Source organism: Podarcis gaigeae, assembly GCF_964106915.1.
Source record: "Podarcis gaigeae genome assembly, chromosome: 11".
Taxonomy (NCBI): Eukaryota; Metazoa; Chordata; class Lepidosauria; order Squamata; family Lacertidae; genus Podarcis; species Podarcis gaigeae.
Genome location: NC_139687.1, coordinates 49,291,071 through 49,315,726, shown reverse-complemented (window position 1 = coordinate 49,315,726; position 24,656 = coordinate 49,291,071). Strand labels below are relative to the sequence as shown.

The 24,656-nt window shown below is 47.9% G+C and overlaps 1 protein-coding gene and 1 long non-coding RNA gene across 7 annotated transcripts in view; one reads left to right on the top strand and one right to left on the bottom strand.

Annotated features, from left to right (window-relative positions):
* LOC310827222 overlaps positions 1-24,656 on the top strand; it is a 324,002-nt gene that overhangs the window by 167,214 nt on the left and 132,132 nt on the right. The window lies entirely within an intron of this gene.
* The window catches only part of PDZD2 (PDZ domain containing 2), a 230,729-nt gene continuing 219,424 nt past the window's right edge, over positions 13,352-24,656 (bottom strand). For all 6 annotated transcript variants that reach the window (XM_083702529.1, XM_083702530.1, XM_083702534.1 and 3 more), the window contains 4 exons: positions 20,498-20,599; positions 19,212-19,476; positions 17,668-17,802; positions 13,352-15,195 (listed from right to left, as the gene is read on the bottom strand). In XM_083702529.1, coding sequence (XP_083558655.1) covers positions 15,029-15,195; positions 17,668-17,802; positions 19,212-19,476; positions 20,498-20,599 — 669 coding nt within the window. In that variant the 3' untranslated portion in view covers positions 13,352-15,028. The remainder of the gene's footprint in view (positions 15,196-17,667; positions 17,803-19,211; positions 19,477-20,497; positions 20,600-24,656) is intronic.

The following is a 24,656-nucleotide window of genomic DNA, read 5'->3' as shown; positions in this document are numbered from 1 at the left end:
TGGTTGGTGCAAAAGGCTGTTTTGATATTGTGTTTATGGAGGATTTTGCTAATTTTATCTGTAGTGCCCTTGATATAAGGATGCTGCACCCCCCTGCAATCCCTACACAGATCTGGCTGACACAAGCCACAAAACCACAGCTCGCCCCTATACACGAAGCCAAGCCAAAGCACAACTAAGTGCAATACAGCCATCTTCTCAGGAAAACTCTTCACAAAGTTCAAGAGGTCAAGACACAAAGACTTTAGCAACTAATCCACACCTAATGACCCACCTAAGTGGTACTCAGGATATCACTCAAGAAATCACTCAAGGTATCTCTCAAGTAATTAAGGAACAAAAGAAGAAAAGGCACACTAGCCTGGGAACTTCCTCTCTGCCCAGAACATTGGAGGCTAGACACCACACCCCCTCTACAGTATTTATAGGAACTCAAACATTGAGATCCCGCTCTGTTCCAGTAACAAGAAGCCGAAAGCACCAGCCTGAAGATGACGAGTGAGACCTCGTCGAAACGTCGCCTAGACACCCCAACTTTTACACGGGAAGACACCCGAGGACACCAAAACCTGCATATATATATATATATATATATATCTCAGACTTGGACTGGACAGAAGTCCAAATGGAGAACACTTTCAAATAGAGGACTGCGCTCTGACAGTGCATCAAGTAGAGATGTGTCTTCTTTAAAGTAGGACATATGGCTACTCTAGTGTAGAGATGGGTTTTCCCTTGGGAGGGGCTTTCAAACATGTACCACTGCCGGTCTGAAGTGGTACAGTCCAAGAATACTTTTACCATTCAACCTTTAGACTGGGGGCAGGGTAAAAGGCGGCTGAATGTGGCATCTTGTGAACAGAATGAGTCAAAAGAACAGAACTTGACGGTTTCCTCTTCTTCCTTTCCTTAAATGGAAAATGAAACTGAAATTAACACAACCACAAATGACTTTTCAGCTGATTCCAAGAAGAGATGAGAGGGTGGGGTGGGGTGGGAATCACACTGTGACTTTTAAAACACACATGGAAACCTTTGTCTTTCTCATAGGCTCAGAAACAACACTGAACTTGAACACAGATTTGTAAAAAAGGAAAAGGAAAAAGGTGGTGATTGTCATTTTGGCTTTTTCTTAAGCAACCGGGCTATTTTGTTTCAGCTCAGTCCTGAGCACGAGAGAGACACACACAACCAGGAAGAATAGAAGCAAAAATTGCCCCCATAGCTGGATTAAGACTCCAATAAGGAGCAGCGTCTTCCACCAATATATATATGCCTTTGAACGGTATCAAATGCAAAAACAGCAACATCTGCACTCCAGATTTGCACAGCTGGATGTACTCTTCTAAGCCATCTGCAGATGATTGCATTCTTCCTGTAAAAATAGTACAAAATCTTTGAAGCTCGTAAGTTTAGACAGAGACCCCCCTTTGAGTAGAAATGAGCCCAAGCTATGAGCATGCAATTGATCCACATTATCCCAAGTCCTTTGTGGTTAACAGAATCCCTGGGAATAAATATGTTAATATAGGTTGTTCAGATGGAGTAATGCATGAACATCATATTGTAATAACTACTCCAATATCTTTCCATTTTCCAATTATGTGCGGGTTAGGTGGGTGTTAAATGGTCTAGATTTCCTCATTCTATGTGTTTGAGTATTTTCATCGTTCTGGATTATTATTCTGTGTTTCGTATTCTCCACCAGAAAGAAAAACAGCAAGACATTAAGAGTGAGAACCTAGCCTTTGCTCCTTCAGTGCTCACATTCTAAATGAATGGAATTTATGCAGTTACTGCATGGAACATCTTTACGGTCGTGGGAGTGAACATTCTATTTCACAACACGAGAATACAAGATAAGACAAAAACAAACCAATTACGGCCCCTCCCAGGAAACATGGGTTGAACCTAACCATAGTTAGTCTGGAGCCCAGACAAACTGAATTGTGGTTAACCACAAGTGGAAGCTTCCCATCTTGGTGTCTTGGCTGTGTAGGGGGCTAAGTTGGGGGGTATGCAGGCCCAAGGCCTGTAGCGGTTCATGCACGTCACACTAAACCATGGTTTATTTTGATGAATGGATGTATTCATTGTCTGTTTAACTAACCTCAGTGAGAAAACAGTGAGAGTAAGCAAGGAGAAGGTGCCTCTGCTTGTCTTGCCCTCTTTCTTTTGGTACCTGCATAGTTTGGCTTCAGAGGAAGACGGCTAGGGAAGGGGCAAAAGTGACCAAATGGTGGTGGACTCATTTGGGGGGGGGGACTCAGCACTGCCCTACACCAGAAGTCCCCACACCAGCCAAGGCCAGATGGTTTGGTCCCTAGTGCGAAAGGCAATTCAGACAAATGGATTGCAGGCTTGGCTGGTGAAGGAAATATGGCGATGCCAAGAAGTATTTCTCAATCTGGCTCTCCTGATGTTTTGGACTACAACTCCCATCATCCCTGACCATTGGCCACGCTGACTAGAGTTGGTGGGGCCTGTAGCTGAAGATATCTGAACAGGGCTGGGAATGGCTGACGTAAAAGCACGAAAGGAGCATATCCTCTGCCATAAGTGGTAGAAATGATACATGAATGAGCATATGTCTGCCGGATAATTCAGACCATAAATTTCCTTGCCACTTATCAGAATAAGATTGGGCACACAGATTACTGTGAGGTACTTTGGTGTGACCTCGCAATCTCTCCAGCCTATAAGGCAAACAACACATTTCAAACTTACAGCACATTTTAAATCACGTATAAAGAACAAATACCTACAGAAATAGTAAGCATCATGTTTATTTTCAAAAAACCACTAAAAAAAATGGGGTGAGGGGGAAGAGAAGGATTTGCTGAGATGCCGATTTACATAAAGGGGGCAAAGCAAGTTTTGGAAAATGTACTCTGTTTCCTATTATTGCACTTCTCTTATTACAACAAGGCATTTTAAAAATGTTCGTAACATGAATGATATATTTATATAAATAATGGTGCCAATATACAATATCATACAATCGTGTGTTACACTTAAAAAAACCCACACACAAACACCCCACACAAATGTAGATAAAAATTGTGGTCTCCTTCCCCCCAGAAAATAGATGAGGTGATAAACCTGTGTCTAGATGGGACTATTTCAGATCATGGGTGGGTGGGGAATCACATTGCCAAATGCCTCAAAAACCTCTGTACGTAGAAAAATAAGATGTCAGGGAGATGGCTAGGCTAGCACACTTCTTGCTTGACATCTACATTTCTATCTGCAGGGAATATTTTTGTATGGAAGAGCGATCAGTCATACAACCTTCCCAGCTGCAGTCTAAAGTGGCAGAATCCAGAAACAGGTTTGCTATCTCATTTGTTGCTTTGTGTGACCAGGCCTGTGATTTTGGTTTCTTACATCTTTCACCTTTATTTTCATGTACTGTACAAATTAATTTTTTTATCTGTGTAAAAGAAGAAGATTTGTAGCATCTGATTAATTCTTTCCTTGAGAAACTGGTTCACCAGAAGGCAGGTTTCCTATGACATGAAGAATGTGTATCCCACACGGCTTCTGAGAAATAATGAAATACTCATTTCAGCTTGCTTGAATTGAAAAAAAAAAACACCATCCAGAGATTTGTACAACCCATCAAAAAGTATTATGACATCGAGTTAAAAGCTCAACAGTAACAAGTCATTTATATCTAGAACAAGTTAAACGGATCAGCATAGAAATTTAATTAATCATAACTTCTAAATCGCAGTCAGCATTTTATTACGTAATCCTCTTGTTTAGTGTAGGCTTTTATATAACAGACAGGAAATGCAAGATGGTATGTAAACAGTTTGACTATTTTCTGAAGAATACTCTTGAAATCACTCATACTCCCAAAGAAACGTTTCCAAAATTACAAGATATTATGCCTCAATTTCTGGATGAACATCAAATTCCTATTGGTGAAACCTCATATGTAACACCTTCCTAATTTAAATGCATATCGATTATGGAGGAGGTGTTTGAATAAACCTTAAGGACTGAGGGTGGGGGAAAGTGACAATTCTGAAAAGAAGCCCACTGCAATGGTTTAGCCGTTTGGAATATATCAATACAGTGGTACCTCAGGTTAAGTACTTAACCCGTTCCGGAGGTCCGTTCTTAACCTGAAACTGTTCTTAACCTGAAGCACCACTTCTGCTAATGGGGCCTCCTGCTGCCGCTGTAGCACGATTTCTGTTCTCATCCTGAAGCAAAGTTCTTAACCTGAGGTAATATTTCTGGGTTAGCGGAGTCTGTAACCTGAAGCGTATGTAACCTGAGGTACCACTGTAGTATAAAGATCTGTATATTGCAGCCAGCTTTCCTAGGTTCCATCTCTTTGGCATCTCCTCTGCTTCACATGCAGACATTGTCAAGGAAATGGAAGGCAGGCACCTGATTGGAGCAGGAGGTGGTGTCAAGAGATTGGGGTTACTCAATGGGGCCTGGGAGCGACAGGAAGATGATAGAAGGGCATAGGAGACTGGAGAGAGGCAATGGGAAGAGCTGCAATATTTCTACAACATCCTTGCTAATGCAACTTGCTGCCCCTTTGCAAGTCATCACATATGTACGCCAGACCATAATAAGGGACCAGATCCCTGTTACGCTTTCTATACATATAGGGATGGTACCAATGTTCACCAAGCAGTGTGTAAGATTTACAACTTGCACAGAGCTCTCCCTGAGGCTGGCTTGGTTTCATTTTGCTTCAAGGGGAATAAAATTAAGCTCTACTCAAAGTCTATTTTCCGCCTCAAGAGTTGTAACAGAGAAAACATGCAAGATTCGAATGCATCGCCTGCCTGATGCCATTCTGGCAAACGTATGTATTCAGATAAATACAAAAAATAAAACCACACAGAGTAAGGCTGGAATGGCCTGAGACAGACTCTCTCTCCCACCACAAATACTGAAGATGTTTGTATTTTTAAAAGAAAGAATGAAGCATTGTCTCCTTCTGGAATTTTGACTCTATATCCCCTGACATTGACACAGCGATTTAAGGCAATCCCTGACACTAACACAGCAATTTAAAGAGCAAACTTGTCAGGGGTTCAGAAGGAGAGACACAGGAGGGGGAGCAAATGGAGAGTGAGGAGGAGGAGTACGAGGGGGGCGCAGGCAGTGACAGTGGCCAGAGTTATTCCACAAGCCTCTCTAGCGAATCGGAGGACTCACAGAAGGGAGCGCCGGTGGCCAGAGCAAGGGAGATTCCAAGGGAGAAACCTCAAGAGGGAGGGGCCAGCGGGGAGTCCCTGAACAGCAGCTGGAGATCAGGGCCAGCGTCTCCACCAGAGCGCAGTGGGGAGGGGGAGTCCCAGGAGTCAGGACCAGTGTCCTCACCACCAGAGGGAGGAGAGGAGTCAGGTTTGGCAACACCCACATCAGGAAGCGGGGAAACGGTCAGAAGGAAAGTCACCGGCTGGGCGCGCGCGCCAAGTTCAAATGTACAGGAGCGCGGCACAGCGGGGAGCCCGGGAAGGGAGCCAGGTCCTAAAGCCCGCCGGAGGGAGGGGCAAGACTCAGGAGGCTCCGCGTCAGAGGAGTCCAGGAAGGAGGGAACCCCAGAGGGCAGAAGGACCCAACGCAGGAAAGAGCAGCGCAAGAGGTGAAGCCGGGCTAGAATCTTAAACTGGTGTGGGTGGAGCAGTGAGTCAGAGGGGACTTAGCCGGTCTAGCGTTAAGACGTGGGGCTGCGCGCCCAGAGCTTGGAAATGGAAACTAAACTTCAATAAAGACTTTTGTATATAATATCCACTGGGCGTTGGTCCTCTGTGAGCTGGGACCTAGCGGCAGTCCTGACAGTAAGTCCCCTCTCCTTTTTTCACCAATTTTGCAACCTCGTGGAGTGCGGGAAAGCAGCGAGGGGTGAAGATTGGTGCTTCGCGAGCTCACGAAAAACAGGGAAATGACTACCGAAGAGAGGATAGCGAGTTTGCAAAACGCAGTGACGCAGTTGACTGCAGAAATTGCGGCTTCCAGAAAGAAAGAACAGGAAGCAGCTGCTGCCTGCCAGGATCTGCGAACCAGGTTAGAAGTGCTAAGTACACAGAGGCTACCGGCCACCAGACCAGAAGGGATTGGGCTGGGAAACAGAGGAGGGAGCCTGGTTTCGCACTTCAATGGGGACCTGCAGGAGTATCCTAACTTCAGAGCAGATGTAATTTATGCATTGCAGCTGCTGGACAAAGACTTTAAAAATGAGGAAGAGAGAGTGGGATTTATTATTTCGCATTTACGGGGGGAGGCAAAATCGTGGCTGCGCAATCTATGGAGAGACAAGGATCCAGCCCTCCAAAATGCGGCTGCCTTCATTAAAGTGATGGATGCGTGTTTTTTATCTGAGATTGATGTGGATATCGCTAGGAGGGAGATTCACGGACTAAGACAAGGTAAAGCCACTGTGAGGCAATATCATTCACGTTTTTTCGGATTGGTGAATGTACTAGCCTGGGAGAAAGAATCGCCTGCCGTCAGAGACCTGTTCTGGGAGGGGTTGAGCGGAGCTGTGAAAGACGAGATCGCAAGGGGGGGAAGACCCCAAACCACCAAGGACGTGGTGGAACGGGCACTCTCCATTGGGGTTCGGTTGGAAGGACGCCCTTGGGGCAAGGAGGAAGGGCATTTGGGACGCACGCCAGCGAGAGGACTGCCTCCCTTCCCCAAGGAGGCGGCGCGCGCTCGATCCATGCCTCCGCTGGGAGGGGGAGAGGAGCCGATGGAGATAGGTGGTGCTAAGGCTCACTCCACAGTCGGAGCCCTAACTCCGGGAGCAGTCAAGATGAAGCCTCCTAGAGGAACCAGGAAGTGCTACATCTGCGACAGTGCTCAGCATATGGCAAAAGAGTGTCCCCAGCGGTTTCACAAGCATACTGCAGCCGCAGCGACAGTAACAGACGCAATTCAGCAGAGGGAGTCGCAGCAGGAAAACTCCACTGTCTGGCTGGAGATGGCGTCTCTGGGGACCAGCCAGACAAGTCAGTGAAGCAATCCCCAGGGATCTTACAGCCCACCGACCCCCTCCCACCCAAACCAGTAGTGCAGCTCACCGCATCCCTTCAGCTCCCCAATGGGCTACTTGTGGAAATTCCCATCACCATCGACTCGGGGAGCAATGCAGATTTTATAGACATGCAGTTCATCCAGCAACATGGCATAGCCCTTCTGCCAGCGGCGGTACCTCTGAAAGTCGTCACAGTGGACGGCAGGGAGCTACTGGGAGGGCAAGTGCTACAGCAGACGCCGCCAATGGTGATGCGCATTGGAAACCACCGTGAGGTCATCAGCTTCAACGTCACCCGCCTGTCAGACACGCCCATAGTGTTGGGAATGAGTTGGCTGGATAGGCACAGCCCGGCATTAGCTTGGTACCAGCGGCAACTGACCTTCGGCTCCTCTTACTGCGCAGAACACTGCATCCTGGCGGACTTGGAAGATGAGGGGCACGAGGATGGACCACAGCTGAACTTGGGCATGTTGCAAGCGGTGCCTAACAAATACAAGGAGTTTTTGGAGGTCTTCTGCGAGAAAGAGGCGGATAAGCTGCCTCCCCACAGACCCTACGACTGCAAGATCGACCTCCTGCCCGGGGCGACGCTCCCAACGGGGAAACTGTACTCCATGTCTGAGGATGAATTGCAAGAGCTCAGGGAATTCATAGATCACAACCTGAAGCGGGGATTCATCCGGGAGTCCAAGGCGGCAGGGGGCAGCCCTGTATTCTTTGTAAAGAAGCGGGACACGCCCCAAAAGAGGCTGGTCGTTGATTTCCGCTTCTTGAACCTTAAGACCAAGCCCTCAGCCTTCCCTATGCCCAAGATCGATGACCTGCTGGCGACGGTGAGGAAGGGTCGCATCTTTACCAAGTTGGATCTGCGCGGAGCGTACAATCTCATTCGCGTACGGGAAGGCGACGAGTGGAAAACAACCATGTTTACGCCGCTGGGCACTTATGAATACAGAGTTATGCCTTTTGGATTAAAAAATGGTTCCCACTGCTTTCAAGCCTTCATGCATCATGTCTTGGCGGGTCTCCTCTACAAGAAGTGCGTCTGCTTCCTGGATGACATCCTAATCTTCTCGGAATCGCCGGAGGCTCACGAGAGAGATGTTAGGGAAGTTCTGCAGAGGCTGCGGGAGCACAGGCTGTACGCCAAGCTGGAGAAGTGCCAGTTCGACAAGACGGAGGTGGATTTCTTGGGCTACAAACTGTCCGACAAGGGACTGGCTATGGACGGTGCCAAGGTACGTGCAGTACTGGACTGGAAGAGCCCACGCAATAGGAAGGAAGTACAGAGGTTTGTCGGTTTTGCCAACTTTTATCGCAAGTTCATCAAGGGTTTCGCCATGCAGACAGCGGCCATCACCGACACCCTCAGTTCCAAGAAGAAGAGGTTCATCTGGACGGAGCAGGCAGAGCAGTCCTTTCAGAAGCTCAAGCAGCTCTTCGCTTCCGAGGAGAACCTACTGCACGTAAATCCCAGCAGGCCCATGAGAGTGGAGACGGACGCCTCAGACAGGGCCGTGGGAGCCGTTCTGTTGCAGCAAGACCACCAGGGGGACTGGAGGCCGTGCGCTTTCTACTCCAGAAAACTCAGCAAAGCGGAGCAGAACTACACCATTTGGGACAGGGAGTTGCTGGCCATACATGCAGCCTTCAAGGCGTGGCGGCACTTCCTCGTCGGAGCCAAGCACACGGTGCAGGTCCGCACAGACCATAAGAACTTGGAGTACTGGCGCACGGCGAGGTTCCTGAACCAGCGACACATCCGCTGGGCGGAGTTCTTTGCAGATTTCGACTTCAGAATTGAGTACATCCCAGGAAACAGCAACGTCTTGGCGGACGCGCTGTCCAGAAAACCGCAGTATCTGGAGGCAGAGGCACCGGCGGCGGCCAAGCACATTTTCACACCACAGGCGTGGGCATGCGCGTCAGCCACGGTGGACCTGGACGCGGTGCGCCGCGCGCTGCAAACGGACTCGTTCGCCCGAGCCAAGATGGAGGAGGTGTGCAGTGGCAAGGCGAGGGGCGACGAATTCCAAGTGCGCGACGGCCTGCTCCTACACAAGGGAGTCCTCTACGTACCAGGAGACAGCCTCCGCGCGAAGGTCCTGTAACAGCTGCACGACGCGCCCAGCGCGGGGCACTTCGGCAAGGAGAAGACGGTGGACTTAGTAGCCAGAGACTTTTGGTGGCCTAAGATGCGGGGGGATGTCGCGGACTATGTCAATAGGTGCGACACCTGCCAAAGGGCTAAGCCTGTGCACCAGCCGCCGGCGGGCCTGTTGGAACCACTACAGACACCGTTCGTACCGTGGGAGAGGGTGGCCCTGGACTTTGTCACAGATCTACCCAGCTCAAGGGGCAAGACGGCAGTGCTCGTGGTAGTGGACCTGTTCACCAAGATGGCCCACTTCATTCCGTGCGCGAAGGTGGCCACGGCTGAGCAGACCGCTAAGATGTTCATAGACCACGTGTTCAAGGTGCACGGCCTACCACGGTCTATTTTGTCCGACCGGGGGCGCCAGTTCATCTCCAACTTCTGGCAAAAGCTGATGGGATTCCTGAACGTCAAGGTCAGCCTGGCGTCGGCGAGACACCCGCAAACTAACGGGCAGGCGGAAAGGGTCAACGCCATCATGCAGCAGTACCTGAGATGCTACGCGAACCAGCAGCCATCGACCTGGGTGGACTATCTACCGTTGGCCGAGTTTGCCTACAACAACACGAAGCACGGGTCCACGGGGGTGACACCATTTTTCGCCAACTACGGGAGGCATCCCAGAACCTTCCCGGGTCTGGACACAGTGCGGGAGGGGGAGCCACAGGGAGCAGAGGACGTGGCAGCGGAGTTGCAGGAGATCCACGAGCAGCTCAGGAGGCAGTTAGAGTTGGCAAAACAGGCTTACAAAGTGCAGGCAGATCGACACAGGAGGGTTGGGGAGGACATCCAGGTGGGAGACTGGGTCTGGTTGGCAGCACAAGCAGTTCCAGCCAGATCGTTAGCCAAGAAGAAACTAGGGCACAAGCAGCTAGGGCCTTACCAAGTAGAGGCGCAGATCAACCCAGTGGCCTTCCGGTTGACACTCCCGGAGGGTTCCAGAATGCACCCGGTCTTTCATAGATCAGTGCTCACGCCCTACAGAGAGCCCCACAGGTTTCAAGCACCGGGGAAGGTGCCAGACCCGCTCAGGGAAGCGCCCAAAAAAGGGGGGTCGCCGAAAGGGGAGCCACTTAATGAAGCCACTGAGATTTTAGACTCAAGGTGGGGGGAGGACGGGATTGAATATCTTCTCGCCACAGAGGACACCCCGGCCAGCGCCAACAGGTGGGTGCCGGATTACGCAGTGGAAGAGCAGTTGCTCAAGGAAGAATTCCACACACTTTTCCCGCACAAGCCTATGCCGGCGGGCTTTTTCGAGGATTGTTTGTTCACACCCACACTCTCGGCCAGCACTTTCCGGGGTTTCTCGTCAGCTGAGGACTCGGCTCCGGGAGGCAGCTCCCCGGAGGGATCGCTTTCAGGTTTTGGCACGGGGGGATCTTATTGGTGGGAGGACCAACCCGAAGTGGGCTGGCGCAGAGACATGCCGAAGGGGCCCTGGGAGGTGGACCCCCATCAAGCAACAGGGGGAGGAGGGCTCTTGGGTGATTTGGGGTCGAGCTCAGATTTCGAGCACACCGCGCAGGAGATGGAAGCGGAGGAGGTCGTCGTCGACGAGCCCATGGGGGACTTCCCGGACTTATCTCGATGGTTGCAAGCCTCAGGGGACGAGCTGTATCCTGGACTCACCCCTACAACAATGGAGCACCCGGAACCCGCACCGGAAGAGGGGGAGGGGGGAAGGGGGGGCTTCGAGGGGGGGATGGATGTCAGGGGTTCAGAAGGAGAGACACAGGAGGGGGAGCAAATGGAGAGTGAGGAGGAGGAGTACGAGGGGGGCGCAGGCAGTGACAGTGGCCAGAGTTATTCCACAAGCCTCTCTAGCGAATCGGAGGACTCACAGAAGGGAGCGCCGGTGGCCAGAGCAAGGGAGATTCCAAGGGAGAAACCTCAAGAGGGAGGGGCCAGCGGGGAGTCCCTGAACAGCAGCTGGAGATCAGGGCCAGCGTCTCCACCAGAGCGCAGTGGGGAGGGGGAGTCCCAGGAGTCAGGACCAGTGTCCTCACCACCAGAGGGAGGAGAGGAGTCAGGTTTGGCAACACCCACATCAGGAAGCGGGGAAACGGTCAGAAGGAAAGTCACCGGCTGGGCGCGCGCGCCAAGTTCAAATGTACAGGAGCGCGGCACAGCGGGGAGCCCGGGAAGGGAGCCAGGTCCTAAAGCCCGCCGGAGGGAGGGGCAAGACTCAGGAGGCTCCGCGTCAGAGGAGTCCAGGAAGGAGGGAACCCCAGAGGGCAGAAGGACCCAACACAGGAAAGAGCAGCGCAAGAGGTGGAGCCGGGCTAGAATCTTAAACTGGTGTGGGTGGAGCAGTGAGTCAGAGGGGACTTAGCCGGTCTAGCGTTAAGATGTGGGGCTGCGCGCCCAGAGCTTGGAAATGGAAACTAAACTTCAATAAAGACTTTTGTATATAATATCCACTGGGCGTTGGTCCTCTGTGAGCTGGGACCTAGCGGCAGTCCTGACAAAACTATTATTTAATAAATTTGATTTCCAGTATTATTTATATGCCGTCTTTCAGGGCAAAGGCTTCCCCAAACTAATTTCTCAAGGAAATTATGTTGACACCTGTGTATTTTTCAACCATACCTGCTATCTATACATTAAAGCAGGGGTCAGCAAACATTTTCAGCAGGGGGCCGGTCCACTGCCTCTCAGACCTTGTGGGGGGGGGGGGCAGACTATATTTTCAAGAAGAAAAAAAAGAACAAATTCCTATGCCCCACAAATAACCCAGAGATGCATTTTAAATAAAAGGACAGATTATACTCATGTAAAAACACGCTGATTCCCAGACTGTCTGCGAGCCGGGCTTAGAAGGCGATTGGGCCGGATCCAGCCCCCATGCCTTAGTTTGCCTACCCATGCATTAAAGACTATCTCAATCTCACATGTTTGATCAAAATTATCTGTCAGAATGACATGTGCTTTGACTATGGATTAAATACTCAGAATCAGCGCATGTGATGCTCTGAGGAGTGTTATTTTTTTAGAGAGAATTTCAAACTACACATCTGTCATAAAAATTCCTGGGTGGTGGAGGAGGAACCCCAACAACTGGTGGACATGAATAGGATGCCCATATCCAGTTCAATGAACCCCGGTGAGCACTGTGAAGTAGTGACAGATACAGCCACATTTCCTATATATGTAGAAGTCTGCCTCCACATATGGATCTCACTTGCTCGACTGGGGAAACAAGATTTAAGTGCCTTCACAGTATCTGTTTCAACAAATGCAGCAATTGTGCTTATAGATGTATAGAAAACCACTTAAAACCAATGCTTCAGAACAAAAGCAGCAGAAAATACGGTCACTCAGAACTTACAGGTGAATTTACACCCGCAATGCAAACGCTTTCTTGTCTTTTGTTTCCTTCTGATTATCCAAACTCTGGGGGCCTATCCTTCCGGTGACTTCACCCCAGAAAGTACTTGTTAATGCAATTCTTTTTGCTTTATTTTTTAAAAATGTGATTATATGGAACATGGAATGAGTAACAGTTTTTGTTAGCCTGGGGGATTCTTTCCTTTCTGGGCCGCCTTCTGGGGCCTCATGCAAAGTCCTGGGCAATGCAGAGGCAAATGAGAGGTTATTAGCATTCAAGGACTCATTCCAGCCAGGCAAAAACATTCCAGTCAGGGCCAGTAGGGGAGTGTAGCTGGGGATGGGTTGTGGCCTGAGGAGATTCCCAAGGGCCAGACAGAGAGAGGCTCTGAGGGCCACATACAGGGCTGAGTTTTCCCATCCTTGATAAGGAGGAAATTTACCAAGACGGGAGTTCCAATTCTTCCGAAAACCAGACCATCTACTTTCTAGCTATCTAATTAGAGGCCAATAGGTTTGAAAACTAGGAACATAAACTCTGAATACTGAAAGAATACAATTTATGGTGTGTTCTTCTAGAAAACCACCAATTGTCTGGAGAACATTTTCTCCCTAGACATATTGCTTTCTGTGGCTTTCTCCAGTGTGAATTGAGTTATAGCGGCTTAATCGTAAGAGTTGAATGCATTCATTTAAGTATTCAGAACCACCAAGAATTCTCACCTCTATGGTGGAAAAAAACCCACACCACACTTGTAGTTCTGGTTTTAACCCAGTTGTTCTTTGCTTTTTCCATTGTTTGTCTTTATGTTGTTGTTTTTGAAAACTCTATAAATGCATCTTTAAAAAAAATAAAATTATAAGCTTGCTTCAAGCCATTTTGAGGAGGAACACTCAAAGAAACACCACTTAAAAGAACAGGGAGATTGTCTCAAACATTCTCCCATTTTTAATAGACAAATGCTTGACCCACAAGTCAGCTGAAATCAAAACAACATGGTACAGCTACAAAATCCCTGTTGCCACAAAAAACAGGGCAGGTTTCATCTGTTAGGGTGCTATTTGACTAAGTTTTAGTCAGAGTACACCCACTATCATAAACATAGCTAAATTAAGCCCAGTCATTTCAGTGGGCCTACTCTTGAGGAAAACTTAGTTGAATACCACCCCCTAGCTTGCTAAGTGTAAAAATACCCAGGACAGACACACAATTCACCATCTTGACATTTTTAAAACATTACTCAAGCTTGCTAAAGTACTGTACGCTTTCCCAATAAATAGTTTACCAGTTATAAAAGTTGTGTTGTGTGTTGTTCATCGAGCACTGAGTGAAACTCCAGCAGCTTAGCAAGGAAAGTGAGGCAGAGATTGTCACTTAAGCTTGAGATGCCTTCATGGCTTGCGGCTCCCATATGAACATATGGAACTTCCTCATACCAAAATCAGATTGTTGGTCCATATAGCCCCAGCACTGCTTGCTCGGACTGGCAGCAACACCCCAGGGTCCCAGGCATAGTGTCCAGAGACTGTGGCACCCAAAATCCTTGGAACTGGCAAATGCCAGCAACTGAATCTGGAAGCTAAACTATGTGTTTCACTTATTTCCTTACACACGAATGCCATGTCTTTCTTTAGACATGAAACCCACGATGATGCTGTTGCTAGGTGGCCATGCACCCAAGCAGTCCCCAGACCTGCTTAGCTGCAGCATGACAGTAGCTTCATGTGCCTTGAGACCGTATCCTGGTATTTCCTCAGAGAGCCACAGGCTGTCTCCCTAGAGCACTGAGAATCATTTTTCCAAGTAATAGTTGGGTGGACCCAAAGGGGACATTTGAATCCTTTAACCGTAGCAAGAAGAAACCAGATACAAATCATATTGCAAATTGTACTCTGCCAAGCTTTCCCATGCAACCTATGCAAAGTACCGTTTATTGCACCATCTATGTAGTGAATCCAAAGTGCCGTAATTGATTGATAAAATGATAGGTTTGTTTCGCAGTCAAGCAACCTGACTTCCATCCATAGTCCACCCAGATGTGTGAGCTTGGTTGGGGGTTGTCCAGGCAATGTGGCAGCTGCACTCTGCACGTGCTCCGTGGCAGTCTTTTTCGCTTCATGTAATCCCAGGCAGATCGGAGCTTGCGTTGAAAACAGATTCCAAGACTGATTTCAACAGCTTTGCTCTGGTGCAGCTCCAAACAGGTGACTCATGGAGCTGGTCTTGAGGAAGACAGGAAGGGGATTCAGATCAACAGAAGTCCATGCAGCCAATAATAATAATACTGGGGTTAGTGGTGGTGGAGGAAATGATGCCATTTATAAAACACTGGTGCATTCGCTGGGATACGTTCCTGGCTCACGTATCTTGATGTTCCTTGGCTGATTTTAGCAGTCTGACAAAGAACAACGCCACTGAATCAACAAGGCTCAGCACTTGCAATGTGTTTGTAATGGTTCCATCGCACACAACCTGGAAGGGTGTGCCACAAAGGTAGGTTTAGGTTAACAAGTTTCAATGCCCATCATGCTGGAGGCTGATGCTTTCTGATAAGCAATTGGACAGGTCCCTCTGGCACAGATTTAATGATGTTCCAAGCATCGTAATGCATGAGTCCAAGTAAGGATTTCCCACCAATGGCCAGGATTTCATCGCCGGCTTCCAGTTTTCCCGCTTGTTCTGCAGCGCCACCTGTTGGGGGAAAAAATGAAAGTCAGGACAAAAGAGCCGAAACGCAGAAGAACCTCACATTCAAACACAATTCAGTTTTGATTTCCAAGACTCAGCTCTGCAGTAAAATTCCGTTGCAATTTGCCCAATAGCAGAAGTTCAGTGTGGTTCCTGAGACTATATTGGACTTCAGGACGCCCCGTTTCCCAGGGACAGTCCCCGAATTTACAAATCAGTGCCTGCTTCTTGGGAGAAAAGCAATGACAAACCTAGACAGCATCTTAAAAAGCAGAGACATCACCTTGCCAACAAAGGTCCGTATAGTTAAAGCTATGGTTTTCCCAGTAGTGATGTATGGAAGTGAGAGTTGGACCATAAGAAGGCTGATCGCCGAAGAATTGATGCTTTTGAATTATGGTGCTGGAGGAGACTCTTGAGAGTCCCATGGACTGCAAGAAGATCAAACCTCTCCATTCTTAAGGAAATCAGCCCTGAGTGCTCACTGGAAGGACAGACCCTGAAGCTGAGGCTCCAGTACTTTGGCCACCTCATGAGAAGAGAAGACTCCCTGGAAAAGACCCTGATGTTGGGAAAGATGGAGGGCACAAGGAGAAGGGGACGACAGAGGAGGAGATGGCTGGACAGTGTTCTCAAAGCTACCAGCATGAGTCTGACCAAACTGCAGGAAGCAGTGGAAGACAGGAGTGTCTGGCGTGCTCTGGTCCATGGGGTCACGACTAAACGACGAAACAACAACAACACCCCATACAAAATCCATTGAAGTTGAAAAGTGTCCCCAGATTCAATGAAAAAAAATCTGGTAACCTTATTCTAAAGTTGCAAAGTGTGCTGCAGTCCACATCCACAGGAAACGTCCAAGACTAGCCTCTTTTATCCCCAGTTTCCAAAGCAGGAACTGAGTCTTAAAGACAGAGACTTGCCTAAGGCCAGGCAGGGAAAAGGGAGACAACTTTCAAGTTGAATGAAAAATGTCCCGAGGGCAGCAAAGAAGCCCAGCCAGGATGTGGCGAGTAACTGAAAGTAAAGGAGGATCAAAAATTCCAGCCTATTCCTGCTTGAATGTATCAACCTGCTTTGAGTTTGGTGCAGCTCTGCTTTGGGGTGAGTCAAACCTGAAATGGCTTGCTCCCACCTTACTCCTCCTCCCTGCCAGCCATCACCCACTTCTCCAGGGAAGAAATTCCAGAAACAGGCTTAAAGAGACCAGTTATCTTGGCCCCCATGCCACCCTGGTGTCTCCCACCCCCAGGAAAGTTTACTGGCAGCTGCAGCAGATGGCGGTGCTTTGCTTTCATTTACTACTCACTACTAGGGTGGTGAGGATTGCTGCAAAGCACTGGTTGAGGGTACAACTGCCCACTGTTTGTTTACATCTCCTTTCTCTGACTCAGCTGCTGATTTCCATGGATTATGTTATATCACTTAATTTCACAGAATTATAGAATTGTAGAGTTGGAAGGGACACTGAGGGCAAACTAGTCCAACCTCCTGCAGTGCAGGAATCTCAACCAAAGCATCCATGACAGGTGGCCATCCAAACTCTGCTCAAAAACTTCCAAGGAAGGAGAGTCCACAACATCCCGAGGGAGTCTGTTCCACTGTTTTGTGGCTTAGGGCCCTCGTATTTACGGGACCGCCTCCCCTGGTATGCCCCGCAGAGGACCTTAAGGTCCATGAATAACCATAGTTTAGAGGTCCCAGGCCCTAAGGAAATCAGATTATCCTCCACCAGGGCCAGGGTCTTCTCAGTGATGGCTCCGACCTGGTGGAATGCTCTGTCCCATGAGACCAGGGCTCTGCAGGATTTAACCTCCTTCCACAGGGCCTGTAAGACAGAGGTATTCTGCCTGGTTTTCAATCTGAATTTAGCCTGATCTTTTATTCCCCTACCTTCCCTCCCCCTCCCCTTTTACCCACTCTGGGATCCCACAGCTAATTCTCCCCTGGCCTTCTCACTGGCCCAAATAGGACTAATTTAGCCAGCTAGCCCTGGTGATCATCTAATGTTTATTGGAAGGATTTCCCCCCTAAATTGATTTTTGATTTTATTGTTATTCGCGCTTTTATACTGTATTTTATGCTGTTTTTTGTTTTATCACAATTAAGTGTTTTAAATTTGTTGTTAGCCGCCCTGAGCCCAGTTTTCTGAACCAGGAAGGGCAGAGTATAAATAAAATAAAATAATAATAATAATAATAATAATAATAATAATAATAATAATAATCTGATTGATGAAGAAATCATATGCATGCCTACTCTACATTTGACTTCAGTGGGATTTACTCCCAAGTAAGTTTGTATGGCATTGAAACACGTGTCAGTTTAGCTGTCTGTTTGGAAACAAAAGCGGAGCCTCAGAGTAACCGTATGCAGCTGATTGCTGAAGGTATTGTTCCTCCCCTCTAAAAAGAGAGGCAAGACTATGCCTACAGAAAAGAAAACGGAAACTTTGGAAAGCGGTTTTCCAAGTACCTTTAAAAATCCTCTTGATGAGCAAAGGTCTGTCTCCTGAGATTGAAGCTTTCCCCCCATCCAGGCTGAATCCCAAGCCAGCAGAAGTCTTCAGAAGTTCGACACAAACGGCTTCGCCCAGCTCTCCATTTGTACCTTTGGGGTGGAGGGAAACATGTAAAGAACATTAACTCTGCTTTGTTCTAACGTCCAAGTTTTGGGCTGCCACCAGGACAGGGAGGTCATGCCAAAAGGGAATGCATGAGGTAGTCTTTAACAAAGCAGCGCAAGTCTCCTTATTTCCCAGACAGTTAGAATCCAAGTTGCATGGGGGGGGGGTCCAGGGGGCCCACCCCCAAACCCATTTGTTCTTCTTTGGGGTGAATTCATCCAGCTACTGTGCAACTGGCTCCAGGATTTGGAGGGCCCTTGTGTAGACGCCCGTCATCGCCCACCATGGCTCTTCCTCCCCCCAAAACCTGGAGTAGTTTTTATTACTACTAGCTGCTTGCTTGTCAGGCAGACAGCCAATGACAGACCCTCCAAGTCTCCCCGTTTTCCAGAGACAGTCCCAGATTTACAGAAGTCATCCTGGTTTCTGATTTGATCCCAGAATGTCCCGCTTTTCCTTAGGTTGTCCCTATTTTCATCAAAGAAATGATGCTATGGAGTGATATGGAGCTATCTGACCCCCCCCCCCCAAGCCATGGAGATAAGTAACCACAGAACATTTAGAAGACATCTGAGAGCACTCCTGTATAGGGAAGGCGTTTTTTTAAAAGTTAAATGCTTCATTATGTTTTTGTATGTGCCAGAAACTGCCCAGAGTGGTTGGGGCGACCCAGTCAGATGGGTAAGTTACAAATAAGAACATTATTATAATTATTATTGGGACACGGGTGGTGCTGTGGGTTAAACCACAGAGCCTAGGACTTGCCGATCAGAAGGTCGGTGGTTCAAATCCCCGCAATGGGGTGAGCTCCTGTTGCTCGGTCCCTGCTCCTGCCAACCTAGCAGTTCGAAAGCACATCAAAGTGCAAGTAGATAAATACGTACCGCTTTGGAGGGAAGGTAAACAGTGTTTCCGTGTGCTGCTCTGGTTTCGCCAGAAGCGGCTTAGTCATGCTGGCCACATGACCCGGAAGCTGTACGCCGGCTCCCTCGGCCAATAAAGCGAGATGAGCGCCACAACCCCAGAGTCGGTCACAACTGGACCTAATGGTCAGGGGTCCCTTTACCTTTACCTGTAATTATTATTATAAAAGGAAGTATGGATGATCCCTAAGAGGTAAGCCAGGCATAGGTAAACTCGGCCCTCCAGATGTTTTGGGACTACGATTCCCATCATCCCTAGGTAACAGGACCAGTGGTCAGGGATGATGGGAATTGTAGTCTCAAAACATCTGGAGGGCCGAGTTTGCCTGTGCCTGAGGTAAGCGAAGAGGCCAGCAGTTGGCATTGGTAAAGAGAAACAGAAGATCCAAGTGACTCTCATCACTGGACTCCTGCAATGGACCCTTTGCTGACCATGCTGGCGCCAACCCTGCATTGAACCAACAGCGTACCTGTTGCTCTTCCCACTGTTGCAGTTACTAAGGATTTCCTGCCAGGCGTTGACGTTTCAGACCCGGCAGGAGAAGGCTTTTCTCCGCCTCTCTCCTTCTTGATGACGACGACGGCGTATTTGTGGAGCCTGGCCTGGTGAAGAGCGTTGAGCACATCCCCGTGCACAGAACCCGCGAGACAGGTGCCGTTGATGGAAAGAATGTGGTCCCCTCGGCAAATGATTCCTTCCTGGGATGCCACCCCTTTCGAGAAAACCCGGTGGACCTTCAAGAAGATAACATTGCGGTGAAGGTCGTCAGCCAAGTAAAAGAACAGTAAGTTGTTTAACACAGCAACTGATTGATTTGATAGAATGACTTGAACCCAAATAAATACGGACAGGGTTCAGCAGAGGTGCCTTTTGGAGCTATTGGGAGGAAGTGTGAATTTAATAAACTGAATCTAATACTCGTTAGTAAGAAAAGCCAACCTTGGCATGTTCTTTTTCACCTCCTACATTGAGCTCAAACTTGCTAAACAAATATACAATTAATTCTCAGTCCCCACTGTTTAAAATCTACCAAATTAATAGCTAAATATGTAGCTAATAATCTACTTAGTCAAGGCTGGCAGTCCAGCTTACTGCATAGAATTCCTAGTACATATGCAGTAGTATATGCAGACATCTCTGAAACAAGCAATGATGTTTTTAAAAACTTGCCAGCAGTGCTGACTCTGACTAAAGGTAAATCTAGCCTAGCATTGTGTCTCCAACGGCGGCAGGCAAGATGTCTCTGGGAAGATCACAAGCAAGCCATAACTGTGGGGCTATTTAATGGATTTATTTCTCGCGGCACGCTAGAAGGCGTTTTCTCATGGTGCATCGGTGTGCCCCAAAACAGGGAATCACTTGGCTCCTTCCAGCTCTATGTTTCTGTGTTGAGATTCCTGAATTGCAGGGGGGTTAGACTAGATGACCCCTGGGGTCCCTTCCCCAACTCTTACAATTTTATGATTCTGCTGGAATCATTAAAAAAAATCAGTGGGAGCCGATACCACGGGCCCTGATCCTCCAGATGTGTGGTTTAAGGCTACCCCTGGCGTTCCTCTTTGGCAACCTTGTGTGCATCAGGGTTTATTTGGCACCCGGTCCCATTTCCCTCTCTGATCGCATTAGCAGATGGTACTCAGAAATGATGCAAGCAGTCGTTCGCAACAGGGCTTTATGGCTGATAAATGAGCACTTGATCTGATTTCCAGCTGGCTTTGCAACCCACTTATGAGAAAAGATGCAGTCACCACTTACGATGATTGATTTCTGTTCCAGGTCTACTCCTCCAGCAACGCTAAATCCCAGGCCAGACCCTTCCTCTTTATTCAAGACTACAAAGAGAACATCTTCTTTGCTCTGACAAAAAAGACAAAAGAAGAAAAACATCCTAAAGTTAAAAACTCGGGAGAAATATTCGCAAACGTGATGAGAACAGACCCATGTTTATAGAAGTTCTTCCTGGGTGATATTTGTTTTTCTTTTTTGAATTAGAATGTAAAGGGATTTTTTAAAAAATTGAAAATAGCTATAATTTCAAAATACTAAAGGAGTTCTGGGAAGACTGGGAAAGACATTCTGAGTTTATTTATGCTGCAAGGAAATCACAAAAAGTCAATTAAACCAGGATTCGGTTTGAGCTACGCCTTCTCAGGGGTTAACCCTAGAACCAAATTTAATGCCATGGCCCAGCCACGTTTTAACAATAAATGTGCAACAGGCCCTTCCAATGGCTTTCAGCCTTAATATTATGAAGATATTTTACTACTGCCAATTTTATTTGCTGCCTTAACTTTTAAAAACCATTGCAATTTCATAGTTGTGTTTCGTTTTAATTGTTCCACGGCTATTGGGTTGTATCCAATGATGGCTTTGTCACAGCCCAGGAGCAAGGAACCGTCGGGCCACAGAGCCATTTCCTGGACTTATCCCTCACTGGTGGCAATCCAAAGAGGACTACAGAAGTGCCAGCCTTGGAAACCTCCTTTGAGTGGTAACTGAAAAGAGCATCGCGAGCACTCAAGGAGACTGGGAATGAGAAGAAAAGAGGTGCTCTGTCACTTCTTTGCATCTGCCGCCCAAGGCGGATATCTCAATCTGCCTAATGGTAGTGTTGGCCATGGAGGAGGAAGCAGGAGATGGCTGGTTCCTTCTGATCACCTGGCCTCCTGGAAAGGGAAATTCTGCTCAGAGATTTCCAACCCCTTTGACTGGAAGGTTATGTACTTCCTCCTGGGACTGGCTTAAACCTGTTGGTACAGCAAGAATGGAGCCTGTGGCGTTCGTACGGAGCCCCCGGTCATCTCACGGACTATTGACCCGTACACCACTAATCCACTGCCACCAACCAGGTGCTCCCTGGTAAATTCACTTTAGTCTCAGTCAGCTTTTCAATTAATAAAGAAGAGTGTATTTTATTTCAGACACAAACAAAACTTTTACAGCATTCCAAACGTTGTTGCTCTTTACTTTCTTGGTCTTATTTTTCTCTCTCTATCTCTTCTACCTCCCCACACTCAAGAAATCACTGCCCTAACTGTCTCTCTATTACCAACTGCCTTTCCCAACCAGCCAACCCACGAAATCCAACCATCTACCCACCCACAACTCAAAACAATCTCCTCCCAGAACTAGTTTTATAGACCCACTGACTCCACCCCCCTTGGTCCTGTCTATGCAACCCACTTAACTATCCCCCTCCAGCACTCTCTCATATATGTTAACGTCACAGAGCCAATCACTGATTCCAGAGAGGTCCCAGTTTTGAGTTTACAGGACGTGGCAGGACAGGAGGTCCCCAGCAAGCGGTATCTGCCTAACTGCGCCAACAGAACTTTAGATGAATTTAGAAGTTGACGATCATCCTACTGTAGACTAAGCGCCAGTGCTACGGATTGCATAATGTTTTCCAGCCTTTGTGCCACTTTGGACTTAAGAGCAGATGTGAGAAAGTATGCAGACACAGACCATGTTCCAAGAAGCATTTCAGTTTCATAAATATTTGAGTTCTTGGATTTTACAAACCGGCATGAATAAATAATCTCTCTACAGATTCCATGTGAAAACACTTAAAAGTGCATTTGATTACTTTTGGCTGGGAACAAAACCCAGTCTTCGTATTTCTGCAAAACTCGCCAAACCCACCTGGCTCAGCTCAACTCGTGGGACTAGCAAGCTCTAACCAGGTACCGGAATAGAAGAAAGGAGTTCTGGGAGGTCTCCTTTTCCCAGGATTCCTCTTACCTGGACCTACAGCCCAGATCAGGGGCCTGAAGCCTACACAAGGGATACGGACTTGGAGGCAGATAGAAGTTGGGGCTGGGCTGGGCTGACCACAATTGTGGTTGTTTTCAAAAGCTTGTGTACTCAGTTGAAAAAACAGAGTTTGCGCAACCATTATTGAGGTATTAAAGGCACCAGCAAGCAGACTTCTATGTAGCTTTATGCAAAGGTCTTGTGAAATTCTACCTCTGCAAATTACCAGGCCTGGAAAATTGCTAGTAGTCCAGTTATTTTCCTGATGTGGTAACTTAATATCTTACCAAGTGGGGCAAGTGAGGTGGCCACCCTCAGACAGGTGATTTGGGGTGACTTGAAATGGTGACAAACCTGTTAGTTATTTATTATTGTAGCAAGTGCAGTAATTTGGAGACACTCCCTTACAAAAGACATTGGGGGGTGAGAGTTTGGAGATGATGCCTGTAGAATGGTATGAAGGGGTGAAGCCTGGTTAGCTCTGAGAGATCCATCAGAAAATGGCCGCTTACCCCTTTCATGGGTGGGCGGCAGCTGCGACCCCTCATGTTCAGCCACCATCCCAGGCAGCAATATTACATATGACTGGCTGGTCATCTGACTGTTTGGGGATTTCCCTGGGCTGGCCAGTCAGTGGGACAAATCTGCCTGCCAAAAAATAATTTAAACTGGCCAATCAGAGGCCCCACCTGGCGGGCAGTGCCTTGCTCGCTGACTGGGCCTGGGCTGCTCTCATAAAAGCCAGATATACTAGACCCATTCAGTGCAGTTGGCAGAAGAACAAACCCTCCCTCCCTTCCTTGTCGTCTATTAGATTCCAGGTCAATCATTTATCATGTATCAGGTACGCCAACTCCTAGGGGCCGAGGCAGTTTTGCTCCTCTAACCCCTGGCTCCCCATGGCATTGCGTAACATTGCACATGGGTCTCCTCATGTCACCTCTGTCATGTATCCTAATGTGTTTTAACTTTGCTTGTTCCTTACATTCTCTCTGTTTAGCCAGGATTTGATCCCTTGCATTTCTCAACCTTTCTATGGTTGTCAATGTCTGGGAAGGAATTTCATTGGCCGGTCTAGAGGTTCTGCCTTTCCTCATAGCAAATTGTCACAACCTTTGGCAGTTAAAGCATTAGGTAGAACCCTAGTCTTCATGTTTTGGGTGAAGCGATTATCACCGTGTCCAGAACCAGCGGCGGACTCAGGTTACCCCATTAAAGGGGTCTCGGTGGAAGTCTCTGTCCGGAAGCCAAGTGTAGGGCAGTTGGGCCATAGAGCTTCCAGCAGCAACCTTAGGATGGCCACCTCAGTAGATCAATGTCTTGGGGAGGCCATAATCCTTGGTACGACCCTGAATAAGTTTCAGCCCTCCAGCAGAAGTCTGGAACTGATATACACCCAATGCCTGAGCCAAAATTCCACCTACATCTGTAATCAATAAAGTTGTGGCCATTTTGAACCCAGATGGTTGTCTGCTTGGTTCTGTTTTAACACACCTTACGGGGGAGGGTGGAGCTGCGACTGGGACCACAACTAGCATCTGTTGTAACTTCTCCTGAAGAAAACCTCCATGTTAACTATTAACTCTGCATATTGGACCCAGACGTATTACACTTATTATTGCATGTTTACTGCCAGGGAGAGGAAGAGGTGCTTGTGGGATTTTCTTTCTCAGATGCCAAAATAATGTGGCTAGCCTTGGGTAGCATGCAGCTCAACTTTCAGTGGTGATGGTGGTGGTTGTAGCCTCATTTGATGCCTTAAAATATCTTCAGCCAGCCCTGTTAGCAAGGGACTGGCTTTCAGCCAAATTCGCATCACTTGCAACCTCCCTGTTTCTTCACTCAAAATCCCCTAACTGTTCTTCTGATGTTAAGAGTCCCACAACAAGACTCTATTACATACACTCCTATGTAAAATGTAGCTAGACGCTGAGATTCTGCTCTCTGGGAGAATTCTTTTTAAAAAAAAAAAAAAAAAAAGCCCTTGTGAGCCAGATGTTTGGTGGTTTAGGATCAAAAACTTGCAGCCCAAGAAGAGCTACTGGAGGATTCAAAGCTTTGCCCAAGTGTAGCAGTGCGTATAATGCGAGCACTGATGGATCCCCTATATAGATTTCTAGAGCAGCCCTTTTAAATATGGGATTGTTAAATATTTCAAATG